Source organism: Anomaloglossus baeobatrachus, chromosome 4 (assembly GCF_048569485.1).
Source record: "Anomaloglossus baeobatrachus isolate aAnoBae1 chromosome 4, aAnoBae1.hap1, whole genome shotgun sequence".
NCBI classification, from domain to species: domain Eukaryota; kingdom Metazoa; phylum Chordata; class Amphibia; order Anura; family Aromobatidae; genus Anomaloglossus; species Anomaloglossus baeobatrachus.
This window is the reverse complement of record NC_134356.1, coordinates 279,059,546-279,074,031: the sequence shown is the minus strand read 5'-3', so window position 1 is coordinate 279,074,031 and position 14,486 is coordinate 279,059,546. Positions and strand designations below refer to the sequence as shown.

Sequence of the window (14,486 nt, the reverse complement as noted above, 5' to 3'; positions counted from 1 at the left end):
CGCATTCCACCTGCGACTATTAACCCCTGGGGCGAAAGAGGGTGATTTGAACTTTTAGGTTTTTTATTTTTTTAAATCACCCTCTTTCGCCCCGTTGAAAATTAAAGGGTTAAAAAAATAGAAAATATACACCTATTTAGTATCACCGCGTTCAGAAATGCCCGATCTATCAATATATAAAATTAATTAATCTGATTAGTAAATGGCGTAGCGGCAAAGAAATTCCAAACACCAAAATTACGTTTTTTGGTTGCCACAAATTTTGCGGAAAATGCAATAACAGGTGATCAAAACGTAGCATCTGCGCGAAAATGGTACAGTTAAAAATATCAGCTCGAGACGCAAAAAATTAGCCATAGATCCCGAAAAATGAGAACGCTACAGGTTTTGGAACATGGTACAAAACGTGCGCTACTGTTTTTGGACAAACTTCTGATTTTACTCATGTGGTATCGCCTCATTGAGAAAAGTCCAATCAAAATATAAAAATAACACAATCTGTAAACAAAAAGAAAAATTGTTATAAGAAATGCTTTAACAAGCGATCAAAACATCATATCTATCAAATTAGCAGAAAGGTTTTTTTTTAACTCTTATATATCTCAGAGACAAAAAAAGATTATAAAATTTAACATTTATTAAGTGCTTATTAAGAAGTGAAAAAGGTCACTAATAAAAACGTGAAATATTAAAAATAAACACATATGGCCCTTGGTCACCAAGCTCAAATGGACCAATGCCAACATGTGAGGCACACAAAAATCCCATAAACAAACAATTTCACTATATAGAATGGCTAGGCAGAATCCAAGGCCTTACCGCCAGAGGAACTGCCTCCAAGAGGAGGGCTATGGAAAATATCAAATGGGAAGGTGAAGAACCAATACCAATTATGACAGCCTAAGAAGCCATTTTTAACATAAATTGATCTTGCCAAAAAGGAAAGGTCTCACCAATTCAGACGGGCTCATAAGTAATCCAAGCTTGTGACTTCAGGATTTCCAAACGTGTAATATACTGCCCTTCCTTGGTTAATTATTCGCAGAAACACGCATGCTCCCGACGCGTTTCATTGATGTAACTCTTCAGGGGAGTCATCACAAATATTAAATGCTCTGCATTCTGTCAGTGCACAACATGCTACTGACCGTGGTACTCATGCTGTAGGATATATGAATCAAGCCGCATACAAGGTTATCCTGGAAAAACAGTTGCTCCCTTCTGATCAGGCAATGTTCCCCAACTCTGAGGACTGTTTTTTCCAGCAGGACAATGTGCCCTGCACACAGCTAGGTCAATCAATGTGTCGATGAAGGACCACCTCATCAAAACCCTGTCATGGCCAGCCCAATCTCCAGACCTGAACCCCATTGAAAACCTCTGGAATGTAATAAAGAGGAAGATGGATAGTCACTAGCCATCAAACAAACTTCTTAAATTTTTGCACCAGGAGTGGCATAAGGTCACCCAAAAGCAGTGTGAAAGACTGGTGGAAAGCATGCCAAGACGCATGAAAACGGTGATTAAAAATCATGGTTATTCCACAAAATATCGATTTCTGAACTCTTCCTGAGTTAAAACATTAGTATTGTTTCAGAATTATTATGAACTTGTTTTCTTTGCATTATTTCATGTCTGAAAGCAATGCATTTTTTTTTATAATTTTGACAATCTCCTTTTCAGAAAATAAATACAAAATGTATTGCTTTGAAATTCTGAGACATTGTCAGTAGTTTACAGAATAAGGCTATGTGCGCACGTTGTGTAAATACATGCAGTTACGCTGCGCTTTGTAGCGCAGCGTAACTGCATGCGTCCTGCGTCCCCTGCATAATCTATGGAGATTGTGCAGGGGCCGTGCGCACGTGGCGTTTTAGAGCGCAGCGCTTCGGCTGCTGCCAGAAGCGCGCATTCTAAGAAGTGACATGTCACTTCTTCCGTGCGCTTTGCCGGCAGCCCCCGCTCTGTCTATGGCAGGAGCTGCAGGCAGAGCGCATGGAATCGGCTTTTTTTTTTTTTCACTACGGACATTTTCACACGTGCGCTTCAAATCGCTGCAGAAAATTCTGCAGTGACTGTACGCAACGTGCGCACATAGCCTAAAAGAACAGTTTACTCAAACATGCCTATGTGAGGAAAGAGTTAACTTAAAATTGAATAGATGGACATTCATGTTGTTTTGTAAGATGAACAAACAAGCCCAGCTGCGCTATGACACAGAGCGGATTCAAGGACTCTAGACAGACGCTGAGACCCAAGGACAGAGATGAGATCTGTGCCTAGCCTTAGGGTACCTTCACACTTTAGCGATGCAGCAGCGATCTGACCTGGTCAGGATCGCTGCTGCATCGCTACATGGTCGCTGGTGAGCTGTCAAACAGGCAGATCTCACCAGTGACCAGCCCCCAGCCAGCAGCGACGTGCAAGCGACGCTGCGCTTGCACGGAGCCGGCGTCTGGAAGCTGCGGACACTGGTAACTAAGGTAAACATCGGGTATGGTTACCCGATGTTTACATTAGTTACCAGCGCACACCGCTTAGCTTTGCTCTCCTAGCTACAGTACACATAGGGTTAATTAACCCAATGTGTAATGCAGCTACATGTGCAGAGAGCAGGGAGCCGCGCACACTGCTTAGCGCTGGCTCCTTGCTCTCCTAGCTACAATACACATCGGGTTAATTAACCCGATGTGTACAGCAGCTACATGTGCAGAGAGCCGGAGCCGGCAGCACAGGCAGCGTGAGAGCTGCGGAGGCTGGTAACTAAGGTAAATATCGGGTAACCACCTTGGTTACCCGATGTTTATCTTGGTTACAGCTTACTGCAGCTGCCAGATGCCGGCTCCTGCTCGCTTCATTTGTCGCTCTCTCGCTGTCACACACAGCGATCTGTGTGTCACAGTGGGAGAGCGCCTTTGAAGAAAACGAACCAGGGCTGTGTGTAACGAGCAGCGATCTTGCAGCAGGGGCCAGATCGCTGCTCAGTGTCACACACAGCGAGATCGCTAATGAGGTCACTGCTGCGTCACAAAAAGCGTGACTCAGCAGCGATCTCGGTAGCGAGCTCGCTGTGTGTGAAGCACCGCTAAGACAATGAAAGAGTTGTGTTTTTACTGACAAATGGAAAGTTACGCTTACACCAAGAATCGAAATTCATTTATGCTTTGTTGGGCTGTACACGACATAGCTACGCCGGTATTAGGTTGATAAACCCTGTATGTGATGATAAACTAGCAGCAGTCTTCGGAGCGCACACTCCTTCTTACCTTATGTGCAGATATCAGCGTCTGTCTGAATCTCATTAGGGCTGAGGGGGGGGCCTAGGACTCCCTCCGCATTTGGTCATCGCTGGCAACAGTTGTGACCTATTGGTCAACCTAACACCTATAAGGAGAAAAATCAGAAAAACTAACAATTTTGGAGTGGTCTCCTAACTTTTTGTCAGAGCTGTATACATATGTGTGTGTATGTATGTATATATGTATATGTATATGTGTATGTGTATGTGTGTGTGTGTATGTATATATATATATATATATATATATATATATATATATATATATATATATATATATATATATATATATATATATATATATATATATATATATATATATATATATATAATGTACCTCTTTAATTTATGAGGCGCGTTTTGCTTATGCACAACGCTGGTCTTCCACAGTCTGAGGAAATGTGTAATAGAAACACTTCCACCACTTCTGTGTTCTTCACCTACTCCTAGTTTTGGTTTTCAACTACTGATGTAAAATACTACTGTGTAAATGTAGCCTTAAGGTGATTGTGATCAGGTGCAGTGACATGAAAAGCTAAGTTTTAGAATAGTTCTGGCCTTATACAACACACTATCTGCACTAATAAGCCATCGTGTAATGGATGTCGTGATGCTATGAGATGAGGCTTCACTAATGTGATCTTACATCTCATGTCTACTGCACCAAATTATTTTGCCTACTGGAGAATTTAAACTGGTTTATGCTTCATTTAGGCTGAAAAAGTAAGTTGTTAGGATTAGTACGGTTTTTGTTGCAATTTTGTAATGCTATGTTTGTTTTTTCTGTGTAGGTGATTATGGAAGTGCAATAGAGACTTTGGTAACTGCTATTTCTTTAATTAAGCAATCCAAAGTTTCTGCAGATGATCGCTGCAAAGTGCTGATAAGTTCTCTACAGGATTGTCTTCATGGAATTGAATCAAAATCCTATGGTTCAGGGTCTAGGTAATGTGCTCTGTCTTCATTCGTATATGCTTGTTAGTGTAGGAGTGCAGCAAATATACATCATATTTTACGAGGAGCTTTATATTTGTAAACATTCATCTCTTGCATTGGCTATTAAGGAATGGTTTTCTTTTCTCCTAGTGTCTATTTGCCAAAACATGGCTGAATACAAAAGGCTGCATAATAACTTCATCTAGTAAGACTTTTGAAGTCAGTATTGAGGAAGACAGCAATTAATGGCATAACAAGCCTAAGCTTCCTTTTAATGTGAAGATCACCTGAGACTTTAAAGACACTAATAGCATTCCTTGTAGTGGAGACCTGCTTCTAGAATATAATTTTAATTTGTATTTTGGGATCGACTGCTTAGTAATGCGAGAGCATGTTTTAAGGGAAATTAATTGAGTATTTCCTTTAGAAGACGTGAGCGTTCAAGAGAAAGGGACCACAGTAGGTCACGAGAAAAAAGCAGGCGTCACAAATCGCGCAGCAGAGATCGCCACGATGACTATTACAGAGAAAGAAGCCGCGAACGAGAAAGGCATCGCGATCGGGAACGTGATCGTGATAGAGAAAGAGACAGAGAGAGAGAGTATCGTCATCGCTAAGCAGGTGGGTATATTATAGGCTGGAGAATATGGGCTCTGCAGAGCGAGTCAGATTGTTTAACTAAAGAAAACCCAAATCATTCTAAAACATTGATGTTTTGGTAAGTACCTCTGTTGGCAGTGCCTGTTGTCCCACAAAGTACATTTAATCAACAGGTCTTGGAATAAAAAGTTTCCACAATTGGATGTGCTGGGAAATGTTCCTGTGCTGAGATGTGTGCCCCTGCTTATGTACTGTGTTATGGCCATGTCTGAGTGTACAATCTGATCATACCACAGCTCCTCTCCAGTGTTTGGGGAGAAGCAAAGAAGTATATAGACAGAAGCATCTGCAATCCCGTGCTGTCCTGTGAGGTAAAATATTTAACATTCAAGGAGATGTTTTACCTCCGAAAAAGAATCATTTGTGATTCCATGTTGTTATGCGTGCTTCCTCCCCAACCCAGGAGATGCGGTATGGTCAGACTATGTCCCTGTCTGGCAGACACAGCCATTACACAGTACAAAGCAGGGACACATATATAAGATTATCTCAGCACAAGACCCTTTTTTAACATTTCTAATACTGTGAAAATTTTTATTCCAAAAATCTGTTGATTAAAATGTACTTTGTTAGAGAGACAACCCCCTTTTAAGGAAAATTATGTATTCATTTGTAATTTTCATACTTCTAAAAAAAATTCCTAGGAAATATAATTTGTGCTAAGAAAACCCTTGGCAGGTGTTGTGTGTCCTTCAAGCTTAGGCTATGTGCGCACTGAGCATTTTCGCGTGTTTTTCGGATGTGTTTTTGTGCATTTTTGGGCTCCAAACTGCATGACTTTGCTTCCCCAGCAAAGTGTGATTTTTCATTTTTGCTGTCCGCACACTTCTAGGTTTTTTTTTTTTTTTCTTAGCTGTGTTTTTGAGCGACAAAAAAAATGGACATGTCAATTCTTTCCTGTGTTTTTCACCAATGCAATGCATTGGAAAAAACACAGTGATCAATAACGCACCGAAACACTGTAAAAACGCATGCGTTTTTACGGCTGCGTTTTTGCCGTGGGTGCGTTTTTGTGCGTTTTTTTGCTGTTAAAAAGGAATCGTTTTTGAGAAGTGCAAAAACGTCCTAGTGCGCACATAGCCTAATGCTGGGGATAGCTGAACTGTGTACAGTGTTAAGTGATGTCATGAAAATGATGTAACAACAAATAACATACTAAAAAAGGGAGTCATTCCTGTTATTGTCAACTAATCTGATTTTCTTTTTATTCTAAATGGGATCACTGCATAAAGCTCCTAGTGACTAGCTAATTTGGTGTAGAGAATACAGCTTAATATACAGTCTTGATTTCAGGAGCGCTCCAGGGAGATAAAAGAAAATGTAGCCTATTGGTATAACTTCATAAACTATAAATGCTTATATCCATAGTGCTGCTTTCAATCATCAGATTGTTTTTCAGAACTATTCATTGTGATGGAGGTGCAGCTGCTGAATGCTTCCCTTCCGGTCTGGGATGTTATGTCAGTTTAAGGACATAATCTGCTTTTGGCTTTTAACACAAGACAACCTCCAGATAACTGCTGCTTCCATGCAGTCCTTACTTATCTTGTTATGCTAGTCACACCCCCCTGCTTTGCCTAACTGACGATGATCTCTGCCTGCTGTTAATTCATTGGCTCTCTACTCTCAGGCTGGGCAGAGGTAACCTCTGTTCTACCATAGCCTATTCCCATTACTTCTATCCCTCCTCAATAGTCCTCCTTCATCACATGTGCCTCCCCAGCGTGAGAACTGTATCAGGATGTCTTCTGCAGCATGTGTTAGTGACATAAACGTATCAGACACAAACCCAACAGTTCTCCCTAGTGTGCACTGTCATCAGGCTGTGCAGGTATGTGTGATACAGGAAGATTTAGAGAGGGTGAACAGTGCTGGACATACACGGATTGCCTGTGCACAGACTTCAGACTTCACCTCTATGAAGAAGTGGCAGGCAGGTATCACGGTGATTGGGCAAGCAAAGCATAGAATCACACTCGGAGTTTGCTTGCATTACATAAAGGAGCAGTTATTGAGGGGAGGGGGGGGTGGTTTGTGTTAGAAGCCAGGAGCAGATCATGCCTCTTTGTGTGATGCAATGTCCCAGAAGTGAGGGGGAGCACTCAGCAGCTGCATCGCCATCACACTGAATATTACCAGTACTGTGACGATTGAAAGCGGAACTATGAATGTCATCCTTTAAAATGTATGAAGCTATCGATCGTAGAGGTAAAGTATTCCTGGGTACCCCATTTAATATTTTAATATTTGGGAAGGTGGATATGCAGTCTTAGGATAGCGTAATGTATGAAGTAGAATTATCTATCATTAGCTGTGCAGCTGTTAATTTGCATTGTAAAGGAACATCCCATTTAGTCAATACAGCAGTGCCACTCATGTCAATAAGATGACCACAGCCAGAGGATCATGTGGGTGAACTCATCCACAAGTAATCTTGGGTAGCCTTTTTGGAGAAACCAACATTTTTCACGTCATTCTTGATGAGGAGGCATGATGCAGTCACACGACTCAGTAATAGGAGCCCGTCTCTTAATGAGTCCATGCTGGACAAGTAGCATCCACCCTTGTCCCTGCTGGAGTAAGATTCGTCATGTAGCAAATTCCACAGCTCATCATGAATCTGACGAGTGGAGGTTGCCACACCTCCGTTCCACCCCAGTTCTGCTGACTTTATTGGAGCTGGGGAAAAAAAATGGCGTGCGAGCCAAAAGTTGCAAAATTTTAGTTCAGCCTTGAGTTGTACCAATACAAAGTTTACGTGAGAATTTTAGCGTAAAATCTTTGAAGGGTAGGGCTCTGTAGTGCACATTGGCTTGGTAATATACTCTCATGTACTTGCATGTAGGACCTGAGCAATTGTATTAAAATAATACCCATTTGTAGACTGTGAGCCCTCGTGGGGCAGGGTCTTCTCTCCTGTACTAGTCTGTGTTTTGTATTGTTCATGATTATTGTACTTGTTTTTATGTATACCCCTTTTCACATGTAAAGTGCCATGGCATAAATGGTGCAATAATAGTTGTGCAGGATTGTTGCGCATGAACTCTGTGATTACTGACAGATGGGTCACATGACCATCTGACTGTTTTCATCTTCTATGCATGAGTGGCAGTCCTGTTATAGAAGACGCCATAACCAACCAGAGGACATTCCTGTGCACTGTGAGTAAAGGGCGCAGAGCTGCTAATTCTATGTTAGTAATTTGGATGAATCCCCTTCTTCCCATGCATTAATCAAGGCTTTTAATAATTTCAGAAAGTAAAAATGTCAGTGGTGACTTCTGTATGGATTGCTTCACCTTGGCTTAGTTTTACTCATGCAATCTAGTAGTTACATGTTGATAGGAACATGTGCCAGATAACAGGAAATTTGCAAATAATTAGTATTAGAGGTTGTCCATTACTTGGTAACCCTCTTTAAAGCGCCATGGTTGCCCTCAGTAAAATAAAAACCCTTTATACTCTCCTCCGGCACCGTTCCAGCGGTGCCGCTTACTTCCTCTGATGCTCTATACATCCGAAGGCGAGGACCGTGAAGGCAGCACTGAATGGGTGCAGTGAGTGCTGGCACCAGAGGCGAGTGTGTTATTTTACCAGGGACAAACATGCTGATTAAGAATGTCTCAGTAGTGGACAACCCCTTTAAGTTAAGAAATATGAGCATTCAGTTTTACTCAAAGTACTCTTTCCAGCCACTCTATTACATGGTCAGATGATACCCTTGTCCACTCCAGCAGTGTTTCTTGTTTTTTCAGCGCTGGAGTGCCAGTTTATATGTAAGACCCCTGTACTCTCCCTCTGGCATTTTCATGCTTTTTCAGCTCACCTCTGGCCCTGCGGCGCAGTCTTGTGACTGTAACTTCTGTCTGGCTTGAAGTCATAAGTTATGTCCAAAGCTCTCAATACAACCGGAACGAGCCTCTCATAGAGATGCATTGATATGTGACCTACTGCGCTCTCCAAGAATCTCTGGAGCTGCCAACATGCCGACCGCTCCAGTCGGTCATAAATTGCTGGAGATCGACAGGAGTGGCGGTGATGGAAGGTGAAGACGCCGGAGGGTGAGTATGAAACGGGTCAGGAGAACTAGATTTAAAACACCACTCCTGCGGTGCAATAAAAAAAATAACGCTGGAGTGGTGCTTTGTCTAATTAAATTTTCATCTCTCCCAACAACAAAAACCCCTTTCTCTTGTAATAGATATCTACATGTGTGCGACCACTATTAATTTAGCAGAAGTGACCCCATCAGTATTAACCAAATGTAAAAATCTGAGACTGTTTTGTTTCATGATTGACTTTACTATAGAGCTTGTCCAGTGTAGATAATTTCTTAATAGGTTGGGGTGAGCCATTGGGATCCTCTCCAGTCAGACTTTGGGCACTTTTATCGTGGTTATACCCACATTTTAATAGTGGCACTGTGCATGCCCAGTATCGCACCTTTACGGTAATTCCCTCTGGGATTGATGAGCGCTGCACTCGGCTTTTCCAGAATTCTCATGAATTAATGAAGTGGGGATTGAGTAGTGCTGCTCCATTCTAAATGTGGAAAGTGCCATAGGGCTCGTGCACACATTGCGGAATTGCATGCATTTACGCTGCGTATTGCACTGCAGTGTAAATGCATGCGTCCTGCACAATCTATGTAGATTGTGCATGAGACGTGCGCACGATTCTTTTATGAACGCAGCGATTTGGGTGCTAAAATTTGGACCCAAATCTTTGCGTTCATAAAAACAGCATGTCAATTAATTTGTGTGTAATGGAGGCAACTCCCACTATGCCTATGGTGGGGGCAGCAGCCATAGCGCATGAAATCTGCTTAATTTGTTGAGAAAAACTGCATCCATTATGCAGCGTTTCTGCAGCGATTTGACGCGCACATGTGCTGTCAAATCGCTGCAGAATATTCAGCAGTTACGTGCGCATGAGCCCTTACTCTGCGGATCAGAGCAGGTCCCCGCAGCTGGACGCCACCTATGTCTTATTTACCACTGGTCATGTTGATAATTTCTTCAATGAACAAGCTCTTTAAAGCGGATTCAATTTTTTAGCATTTTCAGTAGTATATATCTTTGTAAACTTAGATTTATATAAAATCAAGCACACTTTGAAATATTTTGTTTAACTATTACAATTTGATACATAAGAAGCCTATATATTTCATTTTCTTTTGATTTTTGTCCTAGTATTATTCTAAGCTAAACGTATATGTATTGCATTTTCCTCTGGCCATTGTGGCTTGGTGTTTGCTTTCTAGCATACAATACATGCATATAGCAGAAGCTGGATCCATACATGCACTGTTTATTGCTCTTTTCCTACAACCAAAGCTAGAGAAGGGGATGGGGGAGGGGCTTTGGAAAGAAAAAGGAAAGCTTATATCTCCCCTTCGTATTTGTCCTCTCGTGTATTGTAAAAATGCCAAAAATGAGTTATAAATGGTGTAAAGAATCATGCTTTTCTTGATTTGGGCAAGTAAAATAAAGTGCTCCATAGTGATGCTTCTTATTGCAATGCAAATTAAGTATATGAAGTAGACACAAACAAAAGGCAGAAAAAAAAAAATCACTTGTCGAGATTTTCTCAAGAATGATCAGAATGAATTCACACTACATTTTTTATAAAAACTATATTGTTACATGCAGGCATAGGAGACATGTCTTTGCTTATGACTCACTAAATTCTGTGGATCCATGTGTAAAAGGTAGTGTAACAAGGTAGAATGATCGTGTGAGGCGTTGTTACACCAGCATGTTTGCATTGTTCACGGACATGGTGAAAACAAATGCAGCAGTTTAGATCAGACGAGTTCAATTTTTACTCCTTTTTAAATGCAACACTCCAGCATTTTTATTTATTTATTTTTTTTTCTCCTCTCAACGCAAAACTGGTGCTTTAAATTTAATCCCCCTGTCATATACTCACCTTCCAGCAGCTTAACCTATTACCAACTCCGGTCCTACTGCGCCATCTTGTGACTGGCCAGAAGTCAGGTGTTGCGTCACAAGCTCTCAATCTGAGAGCCAGAACGAGGCTCACATATACTTATATTGAGTTGTGACCTCCACCGCGCTGTGAAATGAGATGAAATTGACAGAGAGTTGGTTATAGAAGATAAAGCCGATAGCAGGGGAGCATGACAGGGTCAGGGGACTTGGGTGTAAAGCACCACTCCAGCAGGTTTTTAATTGCACCGCTGGAGAGGTGCTTTCATTTACCTTACTTTTTGCAAAAAAAAAAAATCATTCTATAAATAAGTGATTTCCCATTACACACATGTCCACCATTCCTCTAGATATCTGTAAACACAATTCATATGTACAATTTTATTTATTTTGAGATTTGATGTGGAATGTGTCTAAAATCCTTTTAGCTTCTCCATATCAATATTTACAACTCCGAGTAAAGAACCCCCATACACATTGGACTAAAATTGCTCATACATGCTTTTAGCAGTGGGTTCCGCCGACGGTTTAATGTGTATGGAGGGTCTCTGAATTCTCTTCCGGCACACATCTGGGCAGAAAAGGATGCAGCCTGTTGAATTTCAGCAGCCAATCATTTTGTGTGCTTTGGAGAGGAGTGGCTGCCAGAGGAGTCAGTGTTGTAGCTGTTCTGTTTTGTCACAAAAGTCAGCTTATGGGATCACCAGTGAGGTCCTGTTGACGTTGGCCTCTTTGCCTACGTCAATATCGAGCGCTCGGAGAAAAGACCTGCATTCAAGTGAGCATGATCAGTTTTCTGTTTATTTAGCCAAGGTATAGATTATTTATACCATTTACAGATCAATGTGATATTGCAAAAAAGGCTTCTAGCTGGAAATTTACAAGTTGATCATATGACCTTTAAGTTTGAGGAAAACAAAAATTTAGAGTCATGCATATGAGATAAGAACATTTAGCAGACAATAATAATCCTTGAGCTTATTTCTTATTCTGAAGGCTACACAATAACTATGAACTTACACCAGATATACTAATGGAACAATGAGATATTTAAAATGAAGAAATATAGAAACTATTAACCCTTCTATATCAATTTCCCCCTTTTGTAAATGGTATAACCTTCACTGCAGCATCTTTCTCTGATAGAACACGAGGGCTTGGCTGTAACTTCCACTGTATGTCGCTCTCAGGGGTGAGATAGCTGTTAAACGATCATTTGTGTGACAACTATCTAATATGAATGGGAGCTTTAACCTTGTGACGGACAGGTCTGATTCGTTAATTTACTGCCTGGTTGTGGTGACATTTAGTGTTTTTTATTATCTTACAATTTGGATGCTGGTAATCGGTCATTCCCATTTTTGTAGGTAATATGTCTTTTTGTCTGTTAAAGCTGTTATTTCAGGATACTGTGCTGTCATGTTTAAGGGGAATCTGTCACCAGGTTTTTGCCATCTGAGAGCAGCATGATGTAGAGACAGAGACCCTGATTCCAGCAATGTCACATAATGGTATGCTTAGTGTAGTTATGATAAAATCACTGCTTTATCAGCAGAAATTGTATAATTAGGGGACCAATAAGCCTTCTGCCTGTTAGGCCTCCATAATCATGACCTGTGTATAACCCCACCCCACCACTGATTGGCAGGTGTAAGAGTACACAGTACATGGACAGAAAACTGCCAATCAATGGTGGAGGCAGGGTTACGCAGAGCTCTGCATTTAGACAGATGATAAATCGGAGATAAATAAAAGGAATCATATGTTTCATTTATAGTTTGCGTTCAAGATTATGCCTTTTTATATTGTGTATAAACGGTTTCATCAAGTGTCAATAAAAATTTTGTATTGTAAATAGTAATTTTAACAATTGATGCTTTTAGGTTGTAAACTATATATCACTCAGACAAATGAAAAGATGTACTGAATGAAATAAAACTAGTTTGTATTTTATACACTGCATTTAAAGGGAACCTGTCTTGTGGTTTTTTTTTATATTAAACCACCCCCAATGTGTGTTCAATAATGCAATGTGCATCACTAACATGGTTTAAAATAAATTAAATGCCATGTAGTTTTCGTAAGACTTTATATGCTTTGGTGAATGCAGTAATACCTTTAGGTTTCAGTTGTAGCGGTGGAGCGTTTGCTGGGATCAGTCACTGTCACTCAAGCTCACACCCCCAGCATTGTAATTGATTACACTACAGGTCCTTCACCAGCATCTCTCCGCTGAGCTCCGCCCATTACGGTCACATGACTGTGACATCTGCATAGGTCCTTCACCACCACTTCTCCAGTGCTGAGCTCAACATTGGAGAAGTGATATTGAAGGACCTGTGGTGTAATCAATTACAAGGTGGGGGACGTGGCTAAGTTAAAAAAAAAAAAAAAACTTCATGCCTGAACTTGAGTGATAGATCTTAGCAAAAGTGCCGCCCCTTTAACTGAAGCCGAAGGTATTTACTGCATTCCTCTAAGCATTCATCTTTTCTTTTTTTTTTTTTTTTTTTTTCTTTTAGAAATACATGGATATTTTTTTTTTTTTAAACCATGTTAGTGATGCACATTGTATCAGTTAAAACACATTGGGGGCAGGGTCATATCAAGAAATGGCATGGCAGGATCCCTTTAATGCGAACTCTAAGAAGTAGTGGGAGAAAGACAGGCGCATAGGGTTTTAACCGATAAACAGCAGTAGGGGGATTGTAAGGTGCACTCACCTACGGATATTGTGAGACAGGCACAACACCTGATGGAGCATTGAGGCTGGTGGAGACAGCTGCGGACCCGTCAGATAGGAACAGGAAACTTCTAAAGGAATGATAGAAAAAAAATAAATAAAAGAAAATACACCCCTCTTTTAATACACACAGAAAAGGATAATGTTTTCTATTTTATGCTATAACTCCTATTTATGAAGCAAGTTAGATTGATTTTACAAACTATACACCTCATGACGTTTCAAATTAACCATGTGTTTCTCCCGCCGTTTTTTCTTTTTTGGTGGGTTGTCCTATGACGTGCATGAGTCACTGGCGTATATGACTTAAGGTATATATATTTCTGTGTTTGTGTGTAAGATCTTCTGTGTCATCATTTACTTGTCCTGAGGAAGGGGGCAGAGACCCCTGAATCGCGTAGACTTGTACTTCAATAAATGACCTGAAAAATATTCATTGGATTCAATGGTGATAAGCGCGGCAATGATCCCCGATTTTCTTTAGAAGTTTCCTGTCCCTTTAATGCGAACACAGGAGACCCAAATATGTGGGATTTTATGAGGTAGCAGCAACTATTGAATTATTCACCCTGCGCCTGAACAGCCTTCCTTCCTAATATTCCTATGCATCACCACCAAGCTTACCATTACACAGACCACATTTTCTGCCACTCTCCCTACCTAGCTTCCGCTCAGGTGTGAGCTTCTCCTGCCAACAGTGCCCACCAATGTTAAGAAACAGCGTTGCCAGGAGAGAGGATGATTAAATTCCCTGCCCTGACTGCACAATATTGTGTTGGGCTGCCAGAAATCCGAATATAATGGGCCTTTTAAGCTAGTAATACGCGCAAATGAATATTGTCTGATCCCACTGGATTAGTTGTATTCATGAGTAAGTCTTAAGTGTACGAGTCAGTGTCCTT

The 14,486-nt window shown here is 40.9% G+C and overlaps 1 protein-coding gene across 5 annotated transcripts in view; it reads left to right on the top strand.

Annotated features, from left to right (window-relative positions):
- CPSF6 (cleavage and polyadenylation specific factor 6) overlaps window positions 1-14,486 on the top strand; it is a 92,189-nt gene that overhangs the window by 67,528 nt on the left and 10,175 nt on the right. For 2 of the 5 annotated variants that reach the window (XM_075344872.1, XM_075344870.1), the window contains exons 8-9: window positions 4,087-4,240; window positions 4,662-4,852. In XM_075344872.1, coding sequence (XP_075200987.1) covers window positions 4,087-4,240; window positions 4,662-4,848 — 341 coding nt within the window. In that variant the 3' untranslated portion in view covers window positions 4,849-4,852. The other 3 variants (XM_075344871.1, XM_075344869.1, XM_075344873.1) reach the window with 2 other exon arrangements.